This window comes from Neoarius graeffei, chromosome 10 (assembly GCF_027579695.1).
Source record: "Neoarius graeffei isolate fNeoGra1 chromosome 10, fNeoGra1.pri, whole genome shotgun sequence".
Taxonomy (NCBI): domain Eukaryota; kingdom Metazoa; phylum Chordata; class Actinopteri; order Siluriformes; family Ariidae; genus Neoarius; species Neoarius graeffei.
The window spans coordinates 14,169,869-14,194,723 of NC_083578.1; the positions used below are offsets into that span (position 1 = coordinate 14,169,869).

General features: G+C 42.0%; 1 protein-coding gene across 3 annotated transcripts in view; it reads right to left on the reverse strand.

Annotated features, from left to right (window-relative positions):
• LOC132892864 (phosphatidylethanolamine-binding protein 4) overlaps positions 1-11,251 on the reverse strand; it is a 277,165-nt gene extending 265,914 nt beyond the window's left edge. For all 3 annotated transcript variants that reach the window (XR_009655486.1, XR_009655485.1, XM_060931329.1), the window contains exons 1-3: positions 11,195-11,251; positions 10,910-11,035; positions 5,660-5,786 (exon numbers count right to left, since the gene is read on the reverse strand). Coding sequence is in view for 1 of the 3 variants with exons in the window: in XM_060931329.1 (XP_060787312.1) it covers positions 5,660-5,786; positions 10,910-11,025 (243 nt within the window). In the remaining 2 variants the exon portion in view is untranslated. The remainder of the gene's footprint in view (positions 1-5,659; positions 5,787-10,909; positions 11,036-11,194) is intronic.
• Positions 11,252-24,855: the final 13,604 nt, after the last annotated feature.

The window sequence follows — 24,855 nt, forward strand, 5'->3', positions numbered from 1 at the left end:
TTCTGGGCCCTGTATAGTGGAGCACTTCTGCCACCTTCTGGTCAGAAGGTGGTAGAAAAAAAAATTGGTGAAGACAACAAATCTACAGTACTGTACAAAAGTCCTAGGCATATGTAAAGAAATGCTGTCGACCAAAAATGGCTTAAATATAGTGAAATTAAATGTTTCACCATTAAAAAAAAAAAAAAATACCACAAACAGGAAGCAGTAAGGGGCGGCGTGGTGGTGTAGTGGTTAGCGCTGTCGCCTCACAGCAAGAAGGTCCGGGTTCGAGCCCCGTGGCCGGCGAGGGCCTTTCTGTGTGGAGTTTGCATGTTCTCCCCGTGTCCGCGTGGGTTTCCTCCGGGTGCTCCGGTTTCCCCCAAAGACATGCAGGTTAGGTTAACTGGTGACTCTAAATTGACCGTAGGTGTGAATGTGAGTGTGAATGGTTGTCTGTGTCTATGTGTCAGCCCTGTGATGACCTGGCGACTTGTCCAGGGTGTACCCCGCCTTTCGCCCGTAGTCAGCTGGGATAGGCTCCAGCTTGCCTGCGACCCTGTAGAACAGGATAAAGCGGCTAGAGATAATGAGAGAGGAAGCAGTAAGCCATAATAAATGAAACAAAGTCAATATTTGGTGTGTGACGACCCTTTGCTTTAAAAAATAAAATAAGATTAAAATAGTAGTCTCAGGCCCAATGAGTGCAGTTTGATGCGGAAATGAGCTGTAGGTTTTACTGAGCATCTTACAGAACCAGCCACAGTTCTTCTGGACACTTTGGACTGTCACACTCGCTTCTTCATTTTGCACCAAAACCCAGTAGCCTTCATTATGTTTTCCTTTTTAATCTGAAAAATGCTCTCTTGTGTAACATGCTGCTCAGATACAAACATTTTTTTCCTGTAACATTTAATTTTGCGCTGGGAAACCCCCCCCCACAAATGTTTAGAACTCTAAAATGTTTTTGTACTGACTTGATAATGAAGTCTCATCTCATCTCATTATCTCTAGCCGCTTTATCCTTCTACAGGGTCGCAGGCAAGCTGGAGCCTATCCCAGCTGACTACGGGCGAAAGGCGGGGTACACCCTGGACAAGTCGCCAGGTCATCACAGGGCTGAAACATAGACAAACAACCATTCACACTCACATTCACACCTACGGTCAATTTAGAGTCACCAGTTAACCTAACCTGCATGTCTTTGGACTGTGGGGGAAACCGGAGCACCCGGAGGAAACCCACGCGGACACGGGGAGAACATGCAAACTCCACACAGAAAGGCCCTCGCCGGCCACAGGGCTCGAACCCAGGACCTTCTTGCTGTGAGGCGACAGCGCTAACCACTACACCACCGTGCCGCCCGATAATGAAGTCATAAAATAGAAATCTATAACAAAGTTTGTATGAAAAAAAAAATAGGGTGCATAAGACTTCTGCACAGTACTGTATATAAAAGCTGTGTGATATAAAGAAGAAAGATAGTGAAGATAAAGAGGTCAATTAATCAGGTTATGGAAATGTAACCATATTTCTAAATGATTTTATTCAGAAAAGCTTTATAGAAAGAAAAAGAAAAAAAAACCACCGGTGAAACGATGATTATAACTAACATGGCATCCACGATTTATTTTGTAATGAAATTCTCAGTAAAATTGAGGTTTAAGTTCCTTCATCGAGGAGTTGGTCTATTTTCACTTTCCTACATGACCGACAATGCCGTTCAACTACTCGCTACACCTCTACAGAGTGATGCAGCGGCGCTTTAGTACTTGAGCCTTTCCAGCTCTCTGACCGTCTCATAGAGCATGAACTACCCGAGCCGAGTCTCTGGCGTAACCGTGCTGTACAGCATGATGGATTTCTGAGTCTCACCTTTTCACCAACCTCTCCACTACTTCTATGTTGAATTTCTCATCAATACAATGCTGGAAAAGTGTGAAGACAATGAAGCTGGACACTTATCCATTGTGTTTCAGTTTGTTTAAATGTCCTAATGGTTAGAGAAGCAGCTTTGGGACCAAAAGGCTGGCGGTTTGATTCCCTGGACCAACAGGAATGGCTGAAGTGCCCTTGAGCAAGGCACCTAACCCCCAACTGCTCCCCAGGCTGCTCTGGGCATGCTGTATGTCGCTCTGGATAAGCGTGTCTGCTAAATGCCATTAATGTGATGTAATGTAAAATAACTTTCCTCCTATGAAACGCCATTCTAACTTCACCAGCAATATCTATGTCCTCCTGTGATGTTAGCATGCTAACTTCTCAGAGATAACACAAAAATATAGCACCAAAAAACAACAAATTAGCACCAGAATCACTAGTAATCCTATCAAACATTTTAACATACAGTAAACATGTTTCAGGATACAGTGGTATGCAAAAAAGTTTGGGCACCCCGGTCAAAATTGCTGGTACTGTGAACAGTTAAGCAAGTTGAAGATGAAATGATCTCCAAAAGGCATAAAGTTAAAGATGACTCATTCCCTTTATATTTTAAGCAAAAACAATTTATTTTCATATTTTACATTTTCAAAATGACAAAAAAGGAAAAGGGCCCGAAGCAAAAGTTTGGGCACCCTGCATGGTTAGTACCTAGTAACACCCCCTTTGGCAAGTATCACAGCTTGTAAACACTTTGTAGCCAGCTAATAATCTTTCAGTTCTTACCTGGGGGATTTTCACACATTCGTCCTTGCAAAAGGCTTCCAGTTCTACAAGTTTCTTGGGCTGTCTTGCATGCACTGCTCTTTTGAGATCTATACACAGATTTTCAATGATGTTTAGGTCAGGGGACTGTGAGGGCCAGGGCAAAACCTTCAGCTTGGGCCTCTTGAGGTATTCCATTGTAGATTTTGAGGTGTGTTTTGGATCATCGTCTTATTGTAGGACCCATCCTCTTTTTAACTTCAACTTTTTTACAAATGGTGTGATGTTTGCTTCCAGAATTTGCTGGTATTTATTCGAACCCATGTTTCCCCTCGACCAATGAAATGCGCCCTGTGCTACTGGCTGCAACACAACCCCAAAGCATGATCGATCCACACCCATGCTTCAGAGTTGGAGAGGTGTTCTTTTCCTGGAATTTGGCACCCTTTTTTCTCCAAACATACCTTTGCACATTGTGGCCAAAAAGTTCTACAATCCCAATTCCAAAAAAGTTGGGACAAAGTATAAATTGTAAATAAAAACGGAATGCAATAATTTACAAATCTCCAAAACTGATATTGTATTCACAATAGAACATAGACAACATATCAAATGTCGAAAGTGAGACATTTTGAAATTTCATGCCAAATATTGGCTCATTTGAAATTTCATGACAGCAACACATCTCAAAAAAGTTGGGACAGGGGCAATAAGAGGCTGGAAAAGTTAAAGGTACAAAAAAGGAACAGCTGGAGGACCAAATTGCAACTCATTAGGTCAATTGGCAATAGGTCATTAACATGACTGGGTATAAAAAGAGCATCTTGGAGTGGCAGCGGCTCTCAGAAGTAAAGATGGGAAGAGGATCACCAATCCCCCTAATTCTGCGCCGACAAATAGTGGAGCAATATCAGAAAGGAGTTCGACAGTGTAAAATTGCAAAGAGTTTGAACATATCATCATCTACAGTGCATAATATCATCAAAAGATTCAGAGAATCTGGAAGAATCTCTGTGCGTAAGGGTCAAGGACGGAAAACCATACTGGGTGCCCGTGATCTTCGGGCCCTTAGACGGCACTGCATCACATACAGGCGTGCTTCTCTGTATTGGAAATCACAAAATGGGCTCAGGAATATTTCCAGAGAACATTATCTGTGAACACAATTCGCTGTGCCATCCGCCGTTGCCAGCTAAAACTCTATAGTTCAAAGAAGAAGCCGTATCTAAACACGATCCAGAAGCGCAGACGTCTTCTCTGGGCCAAGGCTCATTTAAAATGGACTGTGGCAAAGTGGAAAACTGTTTTGTGGTCAGACGAATCAAAATTTGAAATTCTTTATGGAAATCGGGGACGCCGTGTCATTCGGACTAAAGAGGAGAAGGACAACCCAAGTTGTTATCAGCGCTCAGTTCAGAAGCCTGCATCTCTGATGGTATGGGGTTGCATTAGTGCGTGTGACATGGGCAGCTTACACATCTGGAAAGACACCGTCAATGCTGAAAGGTATATCCAGGTTCTAGAGCAACATATGCTCCCATCCAGACGACGTCTCTTTCAGGGAAGACCTTGCATTTTCCAACATGACAATGCCAAACCACATACTGCATCAATTACAGCATCATGGCTGCGTAGAAGAAGGGTCCGGGTACTGAACTGGCCAGCCTGCAGTCCAGATCTTTCACCCATAGAAAACATTTGGCGCATCATAAAACAGAAGATACGACAAAAAAGACCTAAGACAGTTGAGCAACTAGAATCCTACATTAGACAAGAATGGGTTAACATTCCTATCCCTAAACTTAAGCAACTTGTCTCCTCAGTCCCCAGACGTTTACAGACTGTTGTAAAGAGAAAAGGGGCTGTCTCACAGTGGTAAACATGGCCTTGTCCCAACTTTGAGATGTGTTGTCATGAAATTTAAAATCACCTAATTTTTCTCTTTAAATGATACACTTTCTCACTTTAAACATTTGATATGTCATCTATGTTCTATTCTGAATAAAATATGGAATTTTGAAACTTCCACATCATTGCATTCCGTTTTTATTTACAATTTGTACTTTGTCCCAACTTTTTTGGAATCGGGGCTGTATTTTGATTTCATCATTCCACAGGACTTGTTTCCAAAATGCATCAGGCTTATTTAGATGTTCATTAACTTCAGACACTGAATTTTGTGGCTAGGATGCAGGAAAGGTTTTCTTCTGATGACTACTCCATGAAGGTCATATTTGTTCAGGTGTCGCTGCATAGCAGAACAGTGCACCACCACTGCAGGGTCTGCTAAATCTTTCTGAAGGTCTTTTGCAGTCAAACAGGGGTTTTTTATTTGCCTTTCTATCAATCCAATGAGCAGTTCTTTCAGAAAGTTTTCTTCATCTTCCAGACCTCACCTTGATCTCCACTGTTTCTGTTAACTGCCATTCCTTAATAACATTACAATCTGAGGAAACAGCTACCTGAAAACACTTTGCTATGTTCTTCTAGCCTTCTCCTGCTTTGTGAGCATCAATTATTTTATTATTCAGAATGTGAGGGAGTTGCTTAGAGGAGCCCATGGCTGTTGATTTTAGGGACAAGTTTGAGGAGTCAGAATTTATACAGCTTTGAAATCTGCATCGTCTGACCTTTCCTAACAAAGAATTTGAACAAGCCACAGCTCAATAAGCTAATTAAGGTCTGGAACCTTGGTAAAAGTTACCTGAGAACTCAAATGTATTCGGGTGCCCAAACTTTCACATGGTGTTCCTTTTCTTTTTGCACTCTCCAATTGTACGAAACAAAAATCTTGCATTAAACGCCCAGAAGAAATGTCTCGTCTTTACCTTTATGCCTTTTGGTGATCAGTTCATCTCCTGCTCACTTAACTATGCAGAGTCACAGACATTTTCAGTAAGGGTGCCCAAACTTTTGCATGCCACTGTATAAGATATATCTTCTCGTTCATTTTAAAGCTGTACAGTACAGTACAGGCACAACAAACAAACAAGCACGCGTAAAAATGCGTCCGTGACTTCGGAGTGAGTCTTACCGTGTTCGCCGTGGCCAGTCGAACCTGTGGAGGTCCCCATTCTTGACTGATCTTCTTTCTGAACTCGTGAGGAATGATCACGCAGGAATGAATGTCCACATCTGGATAACTTAACCCTAACTCTTCTCTAAAACACACACACACACACACACACACGTCAGGATTTGAACACTGCACTGTGCTGTCCTTGATTCTCATTATTATAGTGATGTTATATATCTATTTAAGAGTAGTTGGTCCCTGTCTTAAATTAAAACCACTTTTGAAAGGTTATATTATCAAAGAATGCATGTCTAAGGACTGTCTGTCAGAGTGTGTCCTTTAATTTGAAAGTTAAGCTGTGGAGATAGATGGGCAGTGTGGTGAGTGGGTTTTTGAGTGGGACATGCTAACTACTTAGCATCATCTCATGACTCAGGAAAGCGAAGGAATCCTACACGTTTCAAAGCCTACAAGCTTCCATTACTGACTTACAGTAGTGCTTGAAAGTTTGTGAACCTTTAAGAATTTTCTATATTTCTGCATAAATATGACCTAAAACATCATCAGATTTTCACACAAGTCCTAAAAGTAGAGAAAGAGAACCCAGTTAAACAAATGAGACAAAAATATTATACTTGGTCATTTATTTATTGAGGAAAATGATCCAATATTACATATCTGTGAGTGGCAAAAGTACAGTTAGGTCCATAAATATTTGGACAGAGACAACATTTTTCTAATTTTGGTTCTGTACATTACCATAATGAATTTTGAACAAAACAATTCAGATGCAATTGAAGTTCAGACTTTCAGCTTTAATTCAGTGGGTTGAACAAAATGATTGCATAAAAATGTGAGGAACTAAAGCATTTTTTAAACACAATCCCTTCATTTCAGGGGCTCAAAAGTAATTGGACAAATTAAATAATTGTAAATAAAATGTTCATTTCTAATACTTGGTTGAAAACCCTTTGTTGGCAATGACTGCCTGAAGTCTTGAACTCATGGACATCACCAGACGCTGTGTTTCCTCCTTTTTAATGCTCTGCCAGGCCTTTACTGCAGCGGTTCTCAGTTGCTGTTTGTTTGTGGGCCTTTCTGTCTGAAGTTTAGTCTTTAACAAGTGAAATGCATGCTCAATTGGGTTGAGATCAGGTGACTGACTTGGCCATTCAAGAATATTCCACTTCTTTGCTTTAATAAACTCCTGGGTTGCTTTGGCTTTATGTTTTGGGTCATTGTCCATCTGTATTATGAAACGCCGACCAACCAGTTTGGCTGCATTTGGCTGGATTTGAGCACACAGTATGTCTCTGAATACCTCAGAATTCATCCGGCTGCTTCTGTCCTGTGTCACATCAATAAACACTAGTGACCCAGTGCCACTGGCAGCCATGCATGCCCAAGCCATCACACTGCCTCCGCCGTGTTTTACAGATGATGTGGTATGCTTTGGATCATGAGCTGTACCACGCCTTCGCCATACTTTTTTCTTTCCATCATTCTGGTAGAGGTTGATCTTGGTTTCATCTGTCCAAAGAATGTTCTTCCAGAACTGTGCTGGCTTTTTTAGATGTTTTTTAGCAAAGTCCAATCTAGCCTTTTTATTTTTGAGGCTTATGAGTGGCTTGCACCGTGCAGTGAACCCTCTGTATTTACTTTCATGCAGTATTCTCTTTATGGGAGATTTGGATATTGATACACCTACTTTCTGGAGAGTGTTGTTCACTTGGTTGGCTGTTGTGAAGGGGTTTCTCTTCACCATGGAAATTATTCTGCGATCATCCACCACTGTTGTCTTCTGTGGGCATCCAGGTCTTTTTGCATTGATGAGTTCACCAGTTCTTTCTTTCTTTCTTTCTCAGGATGTACCAAACTGTAGATTTTGCCACTCCTAATATTGTAGCAATTTCTCGGATGGGTTTTCTCTGTTTTCGCAACTTAAGGATGGCTTGTTTCACCTGCATGGAGAGCTCCTTTGACCGCATGTTTTCTTCACAGCAAAATCTTCCAAATGCAAGCACCACACCTCAGATCAACTCCAGGCCTTTTATCTGCTTAATTGAGAATGACATAACGAAGGAATTGCCCACACCTGCCCATGAAATAGCCTTTGAGTCAATTGTCCAATTACTTTTGGTCCCTTTAAAAACAGGGTGGCACATGTTAAGGAGCTGAAACTCCTAAACCCTTCATCCAATTTTAATGTGGATACCCTCAAATGAAAGCTGAAAGTCTGGACTTTATGTCCATTATATAACTATAACTTGAATATGTTTCAGTAAACAGGTAAAAAAAGAAAGTTTGTGTCAGTGTCCAAATATATATGGACCTAACTGTATGTGAACCTCTAGGATTAGCAGTTAATTTGAAGGTGAAATTAGAGTCAGGTGTTTTCAATCAATGGGATGACAATCAGATGTGAGTGGGCACCCTGTTTTATTTAAAGAACAGGGATCTATCAAAGTCTGATCTTCACAACATATTTGTGGAAGTGTATCATGGCATGAACAAAGGAGATTTCTGAGGACCTCAGAAAAAGCATTGTTGATGCTCATCAGGCTGGAAAAGGTTACAAAACCATCTCTAAAGAGTTTGGACTCCACCAATCCACAGTCAGACAGATTGTGTACAAATGGAGGAAATTCAAGACCATTGTTACCTCCCCAGGAGTGGTCAACCAACAAAGATCACTCCAAGAGCAAGGCATGCAATAGTCAACGAGGTCACAAAGGACCCCAGGGTAACTTCTAAGCAACTGAAGGCCTCTCTCACATTGGCTAATGCTCATGAGTCCACCATCAGGAGAACAGTGAACAGCAATGGTGTGCATGGCAGGGTTGCAAAGAGAAAGCCACTGCTCTCCAAAAAGAACATTGCTGCTCGTCTGCAGTTTGCTAAAGATCACGTGGACAAGCCAGAAGGCTACTGGAAAAATGTTTTGTGGACGGATGAGACCAAAATAGAACTTTTTTGGTTTAAATGAGAAGCGTGATGTTTGGAGAAAGGAAAACACTGCATTCCAGCATAAGAACCTTATCCCATCTGTGAAAAAAAAATAAATTGCAGCTTCTTGCCTTTGGCCTTAAATGACAAAATTAAGTTCACAGTTACAGTAAGTCACACATCACTGAAGTAGATGGGAGGACTTTGGCGCTGTCCAGTGTAGTTTGCTTCGGGTCAGATTTTGGTGGGTCCGGCTGATCTAATATGTCGGGGTGGTGTCATGCTAAGTAAGTTCGCAAGTTTGTTGTGTTACCTGAATATCTAATTGGAGCGAAACAAGTTTTGCAAAGTGCGTACTCTTTGTCCAGCTCACTGTTTTTTTTTCCCCTTTCCTTTGGAATCCAAAGTGCCTCCAAACATCTGCCTTAAAGTTCGGCGGCGTCTCTAGGTTTATGTTAACAGCCATGCTTGCTTGTTTTTTTTCCTCACTGCAACCACCGGGAAAAAAAGAGAAGACGAAGAGTGCCTTGCAGTGAGGTAGCGGCACAGCGACACCTTGCGGAGCGGAGGTGCGGAAGTCGTACTGGATTTACAACCCGTTTGAAACATGATTTATTATTTGAAAAAAATATCGATATTCAAATTTTTGAGTATTGATATTGAATCGGAAGACAAAGTATCGCTATATATCGCCGTATCGATATTTTTGCCCACCCCTAGGTGGTAGTATCATGGTTTGGGCCTGTTTTGCTGCATGTGGGCCAGGATGGCTTGCCATCATTGACGGAACAATGAATTCTCAATGATACCAGCGAATTCTAAAGGAAAATGTCAGGACATCTGTCCATGAACTGAACCTCAAGAGAAGGTGGGTCACAACGACCCTAAGCACACAAGTCGTTCTACCAAAGAATGGTTAAGAGCAATTCCAGCATTATGGACGTGACACTTGAACTTAAAATGGCAACAAATGACCCAGTGCATGTTTTATTGTCTCCCAGTATTTAAACAGGTGTTGCATATTTTAAGGCTGTACCATACTGGAGAAGTGATAGAACAAGAACAATTCCCATAGTACATCTAGGGCATGCCAGAAAATGCCAATAAAAGATGCGTTATGGATGTGACAGAAAAAGTATCACTTTTCTTGGGTGACTGTACATTTTTATCAAACTCTGAAATTGTAAACCTAATGTCGAAATGGAGATATCCATTTGATAGAGGGGTTCAAGGTGAATATTAAAAAATCTTTGTTTAAAATATTTTGTATTTCATGCAGAGTTTCGGAAGGAAAAGTCAGCGTTATGGATGTGACGAAATTCCGTTATGGATGTGACGCGTCTGAAATAGACATGGCATATGTTTAGAAAATCAGCAATTTAACCACCATAACCCTTTGAAAAACTCTCTAAACATCAGCTAAAACTATCAAAGTTAATATTTAGGATGGCTATTGTTTTGTGGATTTTAGCATACATTTCTGTGGCTTGTGGCAATAATATAGAATTGTACATGATCAAAGTTGATTTTAGCTTGGGTTTTACATTATAAGAAAGAAAGACTGACAGTGACATACCGGTTATTAGGTTGGTTACAAATTGGTTCAGCTTGTTCACATCTGTAAAATACAGGCCTAGGTGATATCTCTGGGAGTGGTTTTGATGTATTACATGTTGCTTTATTTTTGCATGGTGAGGTTGACATTTACATGGAATTGCCCTTAAAGAAGAATAAAGTTAATGTTTTGGAATGGCCAAGTCAAAGTCCTGACCTTAATCCAATCGAAATGTTGCGGAAGGACCTGAAGCGAGCAGTTCATGTGAGGAAACCCACCAACATCCCAGAGTTGAAGCTGTTCTGTACGGAGGAACGGGCTAAAATTCCTCCAAGCCGGTGTGCAGGACTGATCAACAGTTACCGCAAACGTTTAGTCGCAGTTATTGCTGCACAAGGGGGTCACACCAGATACTGAAAGCAAAGGTTCACATACTTTTGCCACTCACAGATATGTAATATTGGATCATTTTCCTCAATAAATAAATAAATGAGCAAGTGTAATATTTTTGTCTCATTTGTTTAACTGGGTTCTCTTTATCTACTTTTAGGACTTGTGTGAAAATCTGATGATGTTGTTTTAGGTCATATTTATGCAGAAATATAGGAAATTCTAAAGGGTTCACAAACTTTCAAGCACCACTGTAGTGAGCTGACACTCACCTCAAACACAGAGGACGTCGAAAACGTCGAAAAAATGTTGGATAAAGTAGAAAACGTCGAAAAACAAACAAACAAACAAACAAACAATGTAGTTTTAAATCTTACCTGCAAAACCCTCGGTCGTTTTCTGTGAGAAATTCCTCCTTTAACGGTTTTGAGTGGTGCTGGCGCGTGCACTGGATGCACGCGACCACCAGCAGTATAAACGCGCCTGGAAACATCTAGAAGTTTCTGACAGGGGAAGAAGAAGAAGAAGAAATAAAACAGGGTATAATTAGTTTCCGGACATATTCAAACACGAAGTTAATTCCTCATTCATTTAGGTTTCACTTTCTAAAAATAAATACGTTACTGAAAGCACTATTAGTCATTTTCCCCCCTCAGTTTTACCTAGAAACTCTTCTTAGCTCCAGTAGCAGGTTGCTCAGTTGAATAACAGGTTCCCAGTGGCCTATCAAATAACAAAGTTAATTTGGGAAAGTAAACCTGCCCAGGGAACACATTGGCCTGTTTTTAGCTTCATTAGACTGGTCCTAACACCTGTCAGTCAGTAGTTGAGGCCAGACTTCTCTTTGTTGACACGGATTTGTAGCTCTAACATCCGGGTAGTTTTATTATTTAACTATCACTTGCAGTAGTTCCCTGGGAAGTTTACTCAGATGTTCTGTCACAAGGGAGTAACTTTGATTTTGACATTGGTGGGGACACAAAAGTGATCCAAGGCAGAGCTTCCGAAAGGTGTTTTGTTTTCCATTGGCCTAATAGTTAGGGAGTTGGTCTTTGGATCCTAGGGTTGCAGGTTCAAATCCCACCCTTTGCTCTCCCTATAGCTCCATCCATAGCTGAAGTACCCTTGAGCAAGGTGCCTAACCCAACATTGCTAGAATCTCATCTCATTATCTCTAGCCGCTTTATCCTTCTACAGGGTCGCAGGCAAGCTGGAGCCTATCCCAGCTGACTACGGGCGAAAGGCGGGGTACACCCTGGACAAGTCGCCAGGTCATCACAGGGCTGACACATAGACACAGACAACCATTCACATTCACACCTATGGTCAATTTAGAGTCACCAGTTAACCTAACCTGCATGTCTTTGGACTGTGGGGGAAACCGGAGCACCCGGAGGAAACCCACGCGGACACGGGGAGAACATGCAAACTCCACACAGAAAGGCCATCGTTGGCCACGGGTCTCGAACCCGGACCTTCTTGCTGTGAGGCGACAGCGCTAACCACTACACCACCGTGCCACCCTCAGAAATACATGAAAATAAGAATTAAAAACTTTAATCATTTTTAGCATTAAATATATATATATTTTTTAAAATTCAATATCTGTATTGTTTGACATTGGAGGTGGGGGTGTCTCAAAATTCACTGACTGCCTTATTGAGACACTCATAAATAGGTGCTACTGATGGCATTTTCTATTCTGTAATTAAGCTCAAATTTAGTTAAAATGATATTTGGATATATAATTTAGTGATTGCCTATTATAGCATGATTATGATTACATTAGTATTGCATTTGTAGTATACCCCCCATTTTTTTTGTCTTTTTGTTGCCCCTCCATTTTCCATATTATGTCTTTTTGTTGCCTGTTTCTGTGTTATGATTTTCACTGCAGATGTGCTTGTGACGTCTATGTTCATGCTGCAGTTACCAATATTCGTCTGTAGGTGGCAGTAAAGGACCATGGATTTGTTGTATCTGGCCTAGCCTAGTAGTAGTAGAAAGAGGTCTCTGTAAAACGGTGAACGCAGCAGACTCAGCAGCAGACTCAGCGGCTGTCACGCTGTTGATTCTGAAATGCAAGTCGCACATCTGCATGGCCATGCAGTAGCCTACATCTGACTACTTACATTCTGTAAAATCATTAGGTCTATAAATTTAACATTCATTCATTGAGGATATTATCTAACACCAAATTACATTGCTCCATCATTCCTTTTCTCTGCAGCTATGCAGTAGCCTAGCTCTGATGCGTCCTGTCACGTTGCTAAACCTGTCTAAGGAGCCGCAGCAATACTTTTATGAAGGGTTTCCATACATCAGAAGGATTTTGTTGAGTTTTTAAAGCTCGACAGAAACCCTGCACTTACATTCTTGACTTTGAAGAAGAATGAACAAATGTCTCGTTTCTTGGGAGGGGGGCCATCGTCCATGATACTCAAGTCAGTATGCGAGTCGTAGGGCAAGCATGCATAGACATCGAAGTCCAGCTTAATTTGTAGGCTGACGGAGAGTGGGGGGTGCGTGGGGTAGGTCAGGTGTGTACGTGTGAGATACGGGGGGTTGATGGGCGGGTAGTCACGGCTGCTGTGGGAAGTGTGCTGCTTTTACAGCAGATGGAGTGACAGCTGGGATAGCCAACCATGTAAGTTAGCGAGAAACAGGTAGCTAATCAGAGAATGTATATCTATGTTAGAGCGGGGATTATTAGCAGTGTCATACATTTAACCCTTTGTGTGCCATATAATCATTGCTCAGGTTAGGACATCGGTTTTATTGATCGTGATTACACAGTAGCGGCTGAATATTGGTAGGGACACGTCCCTACCCAAAATTACGCCCTAGTTCTGTCATGTACACAGGTTTGTGGTAGTTCCTATCTAACCACACTGAAAAAAAAAATGCTTTGGATGGACCGTGGTTCCACACAAGTTTTTTGAACTGTAAATGATATTTTTGGATCAACATGACCACCTTTTGTTGTAAATACACAACCAAATCAAGTTCCATCCATCCATCCATCCATAGACGCTTATCCTGTTCTACAGGGTCGCGGGCAAGCTAGAGCCTATCCCAGCTGACTATGGGCGAGAGGCAGGGTACACCCTGGACAAGTCGCCAGGTCATCGCAGGGCTGACACATAACACACACAAGAATTCACATTCATATTCACACATACGGTCAATTTAGAGCCACCAATTGGGTGGCACAGTGGTGTAAGTGGTTAGCACGGTCGCCTCACAGCAAGAAGGTTCTAGGTTCGAGCCCAGTGGCTGGCGGGGGCCTTTCTGTGTGGAGTTTGTGTGGGTTTCCTCTGGGTGCTCCGTTTACCCCCACACAGGGCCGCTGACAGCTTTGGCTGGGCCTGGGACAAAATGCTCTGAATGGGACCCCCCCCCCCGGGGCCAACCCACACACACCCACCTCTCTTATCCCAGTCTCTACTCACTCCACCCTTAAATGACAGGTATTCAAAAACCATTCAACCGGTCAACAACCATTTCATTTTAGCATTTCAACATTTTTGCAGTTTTAACATTTTAACCAAAAAAAGCCCAAAACCAGCAACCTCACACACATTGTGATCCTGTGAAGTAATCCCCAATTTCACTGAATCTTTCCCTCCCGCAGGCCCGCCGACAGGAGGGGACAAACGGGTATGTTGTCCCGGGCCCAGGAATGGGGAGGGCCCAGAACTGGGCTCTCACGAAGCTGCGATTAAATTATTTTATTTCATTTCAAAATGTGTTGATTTGGGGGAGAAATGTGCTATATTTGCATTCAATAAATGATTTCTAGATCTTTTGCCTTTATTGTCTTTGAAAAAGGCTTCAAGAACCCCCTACCACCCCTAATGCAAAAATGGTTTGGTCTGACTCTTCGATTAAGGGGAAAAAAAACGACATCGTTCGATCATAGCACTTCGACAATCAGCGTGCGTGCCATTTGCCAACATGCACAAGTCAGGAGCACAGAAAAGAAAAGAAAAGAGAAAAAGAGAGGCAGAAACCAAGAGACTCAGGGGCTCACTGCATAAATATTTTAAAAAAGATTCGGATGATGCAGCAGGTACTAGCAAAGGCAGTGGGGCAGCTGAGCCGGGTAAGACACAGCCAACTTTTTCCAGCCCCGTAAAGTAACCCCAACCAAGGCACATGCGGCACACAATTCATGTTACAAATGAGGGGAGAACAAGTCACACTGAACACCATATACGTATCTTATTATCCGATGGAAGTAAATTATTTTTGGTGATTTCATGATTCTGAACCATGTGCGAAGTCCATTGAAGTCCCACTTGGCTGTCATGAGTTGGTTTTTTTTTTCCCTCCTGCTTTCGTCATATACTGAGGTTTATTTAATTGCATCAAGTACACTGAACATAGGTGAAGATACTGAGATATGTTGTTTCTACATGAAGCAATCACATATAGTTTGAGTCTAATCTCTTCAAATGAATATAACATTCACGTTCTGAGACAAAAGTCTATTTATTTGTGTTGTTTGCGTTATTTTCTCAAGTAAAATGAACAACCACTGAAAACCCTTTTTTTGAGTGTACTGCAACCAATAAAATAAGAATAAAAGGAGTCTTGAGAAAAAGCAAAGACAAATTATTTGCATGTTTTAGTCATTCGTTCGACCGTTCCTTTATCATCTGGTCAGGGTCGCAGTGGATCCAGAGTCTATCCCTTGAACACTAGGTGCAAAGCAGAAATTTACCTTAGATGGGACACCATGCACACCCATGGGGTGGCACGGTGGTGTCGTGGTTAGCATGGTCACCTCACAGCAAGAAGGTTCCAGGTTCGACCCTCACGGCCGACAGGGGCCTTTCTATGTGGAGTTTGCATGTTCTCCCGGCATCTGCATGGGTTTCCTCTGGGTACTCTGATTTCCCCTACAGTTCAAAGACATGCAGGTTAGGTATAGCTAGGTGAGGATTGTGTCAGGAAGGGCATCTGGTGGAAAAACCTATGCCAAATCAAATATGCAGAACAGATCTGCTGTGGCAACCCCTAACGGAAGCAGCTGAAAGAAGTAGTTGTAGTCAAGACCACCTAAACCGAAATCAAGTCATGACCAAAACCAAAGTGTATCAAGACCAAGACAAGACCAAGACTTTGAGGAGGTTGAGATCAAGTCAAGACCAAGACCAGAACCAGACCAGTGTGTGTGAAGGGTTGACACCTGTTAACAGGAAGAAAAATGTCAAATTAGCAATGAGTCACGTTATTGGTTGCATTTGAAGCAGGGAATTTTACATCCAGTCACAGTAGCAATGTTAACAAATAAATCAGACAATACAAAGGCAATCCCTGCAGTTGTGGTCTTGACCGTTCTTGAAATAAAATCCCGAGTCCTTGATGTCCGAGACCGAAACAAGACCGAGTAAAAACGCAGTTGATTCCAAGACGAGACCGAGACCTCGAAAAGGTGGTCTTGAGGCTGGTCTTGAGTACTACAACACTATAATGTAGAGGAGTCAAGACACATACATATCTAAATACCTCTGAATGACTGTATGCCTACAGAGTTTGCTTTTGTGACATGATGTGCAAGTGAATCCTGATTGTTGCACCAAACCTTTTATTGGGCTGGAGCTAAATGTAAAACGTAACAAGTTACGTCAATTTATCTCAAAATAACAACGCTCACGGGCAGCACACTGATGCAGTGGTTAGCACTGTCACCTCAGAGCAAAAAGGTTCTGGGTTCAAACCTGCTGGTCGACTGGAGCCTTTCTGTGCAGAGTTTGTAGGCTTTCCTCATGCCTGTGTGGGTTTCCTCTGGGTACTCCAGTTTCCTCCAACAGTCCAAAGACCTGTGGATTAGGTCAACTGGCTACTCTAAGGCTACATCGACAACGGCAACGAGATTTTTTTTTTAGCGGGTAAAAAAAGTATCGTGTCCACATGGGCAACGGATCAGTAAAATATCAGGTCCATATGGCAACGCAACGCTTGCTGAAAACAATGCAATACACATGCCACACCTCTACGTGCGCTGTAAGACGGTCCCATCGGAGACACCAGAACAATAGAAGAAATAGGACGCATGTGCATGTAACAGGTTTATTTTTTTCCACTCGCCATTGTGTGTAGTGGTGGGGAAATTCTGCGCTGGCCCTTTAAGAGCGCAGGTAGTTATGGGAACGAGGCGCTGGCCTCTTTCAGTTCGTTTTGGAAATGTAAGCGCCAATGCCACTGGACGTTTGCAGCCCGTCCTCAGCAGTGTATTTGTGTCTCATTTCTTCAGAATAAAAAGACTGGTGACCAACACAACGCAACGTCTGTTACACGCATAAACCCCTTCTTCTACCCGGCATGAAGCACTCACAGGAACAAACACACAACAAGAAGAAGATGGCTGCGACTATGCGAGGAAATCATGCCTTCTGTGTGTACAAATTAGTTTTATTAGTGTGCATAGTTTTATCTCATCTCATTATCTCTAGCCGCTTTATCCTTCTACAGGGTCGCAGGCAAGCTGGAGCCTATCCCAGCTGACTACGGGGGAAAGGCGGGGTACACCCTGGACAAGTCGCCAGGTCATCACAGGGCTGACACATAGACACAGACAACCATTCACACTCACATTCACACCTACGGTCAATTTAGAGTCACCAGTTAACCTAACCTGCATGTCTTTGGATTGTGGGGGAAACCGGAGCACCCAGAGGAAACCCACGCGGACACGGGGAGAACATGCAAACTCCACACAGAAAGGCCCTCGCCAGCCCCGGGGCTCGAACCCAGGACCTTCTTGCTGTGAGGCGACAGCGCTAACCACTACACCACCCGCATAGTTTTATATAACTTAATTTTCTTATTGTGTGTGAACATTTTGAAAAGCATTTTTATATAATTTATATAACTTTTTATATTGTGTGTGAACATTTTGAAAAGCAGTCTTATCCAATAAAAAAATTAAATTCAAGAAATGGTTCAGTTACTTGTTTATTTAAAAGAAAAGCTGTATACAAAAGTGAATGCAATGCAGTGGTTCATACAAAACAGTCTGTTGAAGGGTCTTCTGACCCTTTTCCCCTCTGCCTCCATTATAGTCAGGTATCTATTGCTTTGTGTGGAAGGCTGTACTTTCTGTTCATCAAAGCAGGTGTAAATTGTCTGTCTGGCAGGTCAGTCAGGTTAATGTGTAAACAATTTCAATTTCTGTTGTTGTTACGAATGATGTGCGCGAGAGTGCTGCTTGTTCTAGTCATGTGGTTGTGACGTCATCGTAAACAAATCCGTTCTACTCATCCAGACGACTTCGCAACGGCTCCATTGCCAGATTTTTTCACTCTGGAACCCGTTCTTAAAAGATTTCGTTTTGGGGTACCCAAAACGCCGGTGCCGTGTGGACGCCAGGCCGAAACGATAAACAATTTTATCAGATTCACCTGAATCCGTTGCCATGTGGACAGGGCCTTAATTGCCCATAGGTGTGAATGTGAGTGTGGATAACTGTCTCTCTTTGTGTTAGCCCTGCAATAGCTTGGCAACCTATCCAGAGTGTACTCCACTTCTTACTTACTTATGGCCCTTTTCCACTACCCTTTTTCAGCTCACTTCAGCCCGACACGGCTCGCGTTTCGACTACCAAAAAACAGCACGACTCGGCTCGCTTCAGCCCTGCTTAGCCCCTAAAACTCGCACCGTTTTGGAGTGGGGCTGAAGCGAGCCAAAGCGAGCCGAATGAGGCTGGGGGCGTGAGCAGACACTCCCCTGTGCACTGATTGGTGAGGAGGAGTGTCCTCACATGCCCACACACGCCCCGCGAGCACGCTGGGATCTGTCAACACCGCAAACCCGGAAGAAGAATAATTACGAGAATTTCTGAAGCCTTATGCGCCTCGCCTCATCTATACGCTCTTGCCAGTATCTGTTGGCGTTGTCGGTGACAACAAGCCACAGCACCAAGACCAGCAACACTAACGACTCCATGTCCTCCATGTTTATTGTTTACTATTCGGGTCGTGAGACTACCGCTTAAAAGCTCACTGATGTCACTGTTTGCGCCGCTTAACGATATCACATGACGTCCACCCACTTTTGCTAACTCCACCCAATGTGTCCACCCACTTCCAGCCAGCACGGTTCAGCACGGTTGTAGTCGAAATGCAACTCCAACAGCCCCGCTCAGCTCGACTCAGCCCGACTCAGAACGGCACGGCTCAGCCGCGTTTGTAGTGGAAAAGCAGCATTAGAAACTTTAATGTCCTTAAAAAGGCAATTTGTCTTACAGCACAACACAAGATGAGACACCAGCCACCATCATATCAAACATCCCAACACAAACACACATAAAACACAACAGAAACACACCACGTCCATTGCACCAGCTAAAAAAAAAAAACAGTAATAAATAAAATAATTTATACAATAAAAGATGTGACAGTTATCTTGTAATGTTAGGTGTGTGTTTCCCACATCTTATTCAATTGTGTAATTGCCATAGGAATGAATGAATTCTTTGCTCTATTAGTTCTGATGTTGGGGTATCTACTGTATATCTGCGACCAGAAGGAAGTGTCTGGAACTTCACTGAGAGTGGGTGGGTAATGTCAGTACAAATTTTGTCTGCTTTCTGGGTCAGCCTGGACAGGTAGACATGATAAAGATCAGTCTGCTGACACCCAATTATTTTCCCACTTGTTTTAACAATTTTTCCCAGCTTACTTTTATGTGTCACCTTAGAATGTCCATACCAGCATACAATGCCATAACAAAGAATACTTTCAATAAAAGACTTATAAAACAAAGTCATAACTGTGTTATCTACATTAAACAATTTAATCTTCCTGAGGAAATATAAACGTTGTTGGCCCTTTTTAAAAATCGCGTCTACATATCTATCCCACGATAATTTGTTATCTATAATAAGGCCAAGATATTTATATTCTGTCACCACTTCAATCTCCTGTCCTCCAATAAGTGAGGGGGGAGCTGGCAAGGATTTTTGCCTGAAATCAAAAACCATCTCTTTCGTCTTGGACATGTTGAGGTGCAGGTTAGAGACTTTACACCAATCTTCTCACCCAGTGTCAGCTGGCATTGGTTCCAGCTTACCCACAATGGATAAGCAACATAGAAAATGAATGAATCGATGAACGAATGAGCAATAATCACAATTTTTTGACCACAGAAAATACACAACAATTCCATGTAAGCCTATATTTACCTCCACCAACGTTTTTTTTTGGAGGAAGTTATGGCTTCACCTCCATTTATTTGTTTGTTCCCAATATAACTCAAAAAGTAGTGAATGGATTTTGATGAAATTTTGAGGAAAGGGTCAAGGAACAATTGATTAGAGTATTTATGAAAATCCAGATATGTGTATGCAGATCCAGGGTTTTTTGTCTGTTCCCAACGTAACTCAAAATATAGTGAATAGATTTTGATGAAATTTGGTGTGTACCTTTAGTATAATCCTTGGTTCAAGTGATTTGATTTTGACGTTGATAATACGTGGCTTGGCAGAGGTATGCACTCTACCGAGTGCCCTTCTAGTTAACTTAAGAGTTCAATAAGTAAAGAATAAAGCACTCAGGAGTGGGCTGTTCCAGTTCAGTAATCCTCAACAGGATGGTGTGATGCTGTCCAATGCAAAGTGGGTCACTGTTACCACTCTGATGTTGATTATTTTCCAATAACAGCACCTGCTAAACTGTTTTATTCCTTTTATACCACATTTACGACAATATATCAATTATTACAATTGTTTATTTACTAATGAACAACAATGAGAAACTTTTCTGCTGCGGAAATCATTTCTTTGTTTGCCGGGAAAGAGAAAGACGCATTGAACACCCAAAAGGCTACCAAAACTTCACTGGATATTCTTCATGCATATTTACAAGAAAAAACAAACAAACATACCAACGGACATCGAAAAACTGGAAAAGAGACACGGAGATGTAAAACTTCTGTGCTAGCGAGCAACTGTGACAATTTGTAAACAAACATGGCCGCCAGGTTTGCTTCATTAAAAATGGAAGATTTTGAGAGAACTTTGGCTGCCGGGTAGCTCCATTGTGTGTAGTTGTCGATGCTGATTTTAAAAGTAACTAAATAAATTACGCAGGGAAATGAATATTTCAGTCTGAGTGAAAAATACTGTGGTGAATGTGTGTGGAAGAAGAGTCTGGTAACTGTAATCTTAGGCCCTGTCCACACGGCAACGGATTCAGGTGAATCTGATAAAATTGTTTATCGTTTCGGCCTGGTGTCCACACGGCACCGGCGTTTTGGGTGCCCCAAAACGAAATCTTTTGAGAACGGGTTCCAGAGTGGAAAAACCACATGACTGTGAGTGCTTCACGCCGGGTAGAAGTGTAACGAACTCGATGCGAGTTATCAACAAATCCTATAACTTGGTTCATGATACGCGCTTACAAAATATTTTCACTGTGAATATTTATTGTGTAATGGTGCAAAGTGAGAAAGAGAGAGAGTGAGAGAATAGCCCTTAGGGCAGAGTTTTTAGTCCAAACACTGCGGAAGTACTGAGTATAACCAAACCACGCACCACCCGTGCGCTTTCCAAAAACAAAAAGAATCCCGCCAGCAAAAATAGGAAAAAAAAAGGAGCGATCTCACCTCTTCAGATGTTGGTTTAAGTCCGACAATACATTCCTCAAAAAGGGCGTAGAAGAACAAAGTAATCCATCAACGTGTAGCATTCAATTTATTCCGGACCATTAAAGAATTCTGGAGGATCTCAGAATGTTGGCGTACCGGCTTCCATCTACCCCCATTCATTCCTCTTTCTGCGTATTTCGTTTTACGCTACTGATTAATAATCAAAACTTTATGTGGCTGATGCTACAGAAGAAGGGGTTTATGCGCATGCGTCTACTTCTTCTATTGTTCTGGTGTCTCCAATGGGACCGTCTTACAGCGCACGTAGAGGTGTGGCATGTGTATTGCATCGTTTTCAGCAAGTGTTGCGTTGCAATATGTACCTGATACTTTACTGATCCGTTGCCCATGTGGACGCGATATTTAAAAAAAAAATCTCGTTGCTGTTGTCGTGTGGATGTAGCCTTAGTTTCTCAGTCGTTAGCCTGTGCTACTTGTTCTCAATAGCACTGCTTTATTAGCATTTAGTAGCTAACACTACTGAAGAATGCTACACCAGCTGAAAGCAGTGTTGCCAGATTGGGCGGTTTTAAGTGCATTTTGGCGGATTTAAACATGTTTTGGGCTGGAAAACGTCAGCAGTATCTGGCAACACTGGCTGAAAGGTGACTTCACTGCTGCACTGATGAACGCTATACTGGTTCGATTCCCTGGGCTAGCAGGAATGGCTGAAGTGCCCTTGAGCAAGGCACCTAATCCCCAACTGCTCCCCAGGCTGCTCTGGGTATATTGTATGTCGCTCTGGATGAGAGCGTCTGCTAAATGCGTATAATGTAATGTAATGTAATACAGTATACCGGCTGAAAGGTGACTTCACTGCTGCGCTGACAGCGCTAACTTGCGGGTAAGCTAGCGTTGGTCTTCGAGAATGCTGATATGAAGGTAGTGTGTATGTATAATAATAATAATAATAATGATAACAACAACAACAACAACATTGGCTGGCTTTTTTTCGTGGTCTATCAGATATATTCCATTCAGCCCCTTGTCTTCGACTCATTCAATATCATGCTAGCTGAACGGAATATATCTGATATATCACAACACCAGCCAATATTATTTAAATATTTGTCAATCAGAGATACAAAAAGACTATGTGTACCCTGAGTTAATATCAGATAAATATCAAGCACTTAATATGAGAACAGAATACAGCATTTTATCTGTAAACCTCAAATTAATTTACACAGGAGGCAAAGCATTAGGTTGAGGGAAATAAAAACACAGAACACATCACCGTTTGCTAATTAGGATTTATTAAATAAACACTATTTACAGCAGAATACATGCTACAATGTCAGATGTCGATTTCCTGATGGTACAAACTAACCCTCACCCACCCCACCGTCATCCAAACCACATACCAAATAAAAAATGTCAGCATCAGCTTGCTAATACTGAGAAAACATTCAAGTTTTTTTTTTTTAAATTCAACCATTTAACATTGGTGACTCCTTGACAGAGCAGTGATTGTGCAGCAAAAACATATCTTTTCGGGGTGCTAGTTTTCCCTTTGGTTTGTGCTTCTTTGCAGTGGTGGTATGTTAGCACCGAGAACACGGGAAACATTTCAGGATTGTAATCTTTTTACACATTCTAGTTTGAACATAATCGATAGTCATAGTCAGAGCGTGCCTTAGTATCTAAAATTGCATCGAAGTGCAGTATATAATATACAGTAGCCTATATTATACTGCATAGTGCTCAGCTGTCTGCTAATATATATATACATTTTTACTGTTTATCATCAAATCTACACTACCGTTCAAAAGTTTGGGGTCACCCAGACAATTTTGTGTTTTCCATGAAAAGTCACACTTTTATTTACCACCATAAGTTGTAAAATGAATAGAAAATATAGTCAAGACATTTTTCTGGCCATTTTGAGCATTTAATCGACCCCACAATGTGATGCTCCAGAAACTCAATCTGCTCAAAGGAAGGTCAGTTTTATAGAGATCTTGCAGTCACGTGACCGGAAAGTACACAGCCGCCATCTTGTCGGTAAAAAACACAGCTGAATACTGCTGCACTCGTGTACAGAATGGATCAATTTCAACCGACGGACTACACGGCTCATTTTTCTAATGAACAGATAACTAGATATATGTCTAAAATAAACGATCTACAGATTAGTGACCCTTATGGCTTACCGGACGTAGTTTTCACGACCGTGTCAGTGGATATTGAACTGCCAGCGGAATACCTGGACGTGTATAATTACCTCATCAACTTTCCCTCGCTGTTCAGTGGTGAAGCACTGCATGCTTATAAATCTCTGGACAGTTATCTTTACAGAAATTCAGGATTTGTCAGCGGCTCAGATGTGGCATCTTGTAAACAAGAAAATAACAATCCTCACTGGATGGGTAAGTCACTTAAGTATTGAGTATAGCACTGACCAGCCGATTATAGAATAGAATAAGGTAATTCCAGCTGTAATTCCAAATCGTCCGTCTTGTTTACCATGGATCTGGCGTTGGAGAGGTAGAGGCTTAGCAGTGGAGATTTGAGTGGCTGTTTTCTGAGCTTAGTCAACAGGCCGGCTCTGCAGCCTCGCTTTTGCTTCCGCTCCCGGCGCCGCCTCCTTCGCTTTGCTTCCGATAACAATCCACGGAGACCCCGCTGGTCTCGCTATCTCGTCCGGAATGTTGTGCATGCGATGGAAATCGCTACAAACCGTCATTTTCTGCTGGAAACCAATGTCCAGTAAGTCCATACGGTTGTAGTGGATATTGAAGTCCGGTACAGACGAACAACATGCAAAAATACACACAAAAAACAAACGTGCACAGGTAGGGAGAGCTTGTAGCCGCAGCCGTTGTAGTAGAATTGTATATAGTAGGGTTTTCCAGAAGAAAAGGTAGAAGTAAAAGCAGAAGTAGAACCAGAAGTAGAAGTAGAAGGCGGAAATATGGCGTTTGACCGACAAGATGGCGTCTGTCACAATCTGGATCGGCTGTGACGTCACATGCAAGTGCTCCATAGCTTCTCTAAATAGCTAAACTGTTTTCAGCTGTGCTAACATGATTGTACAAGGGTTTTCTAATCATCCATTAGCCTTCTGAGGCAATGAGCAAACACATTGTACCATTAGAACACTGGAGTGAGAGTTGCTGGAAATGGGCCTCTATACACCTATGGAGATATTGCACCAAAAACCAGACGTTTGCAGCTAGAATAGTCATTTACCACATTAGCAATGTATAGAGTGGATTTCTGATTAGTTTAAAGTGATCTTCATTGAAAAGAACAGTGCTTTTCTTTCAAAAATAAGGACATTTCAAAGTGACCCCAAACTTTTGAACGGTAGTGTAAAGCAGTGTTAGATGCTGAACCTGCAGTCAAGAAGTCTAGTACATGCACGTAATAGGTTTCTAGTCTTAACGCACTCCCGTTACCTGCTTAACTATATGTATATGTGCAGCATCTATGGAGTGTTACATAGCATTTCAGTGAGTCAGTAATAATAAAAGACAAATTAGAAGTGGAATTCCCTGCATTGATTTTATGGGCTGTGGGCTGTCATGAAGCACAAACTGCATTTGCTAATTTCTAAGACCTTAAAGGCAATAAACTAATGGTACCTTTCGATCATAATGACATCTTCTCTAAAGAGTTTCTTCGTCTTCTTTTTTTTCTCAAACAGCCGGCTAATAAAGCAATCAAA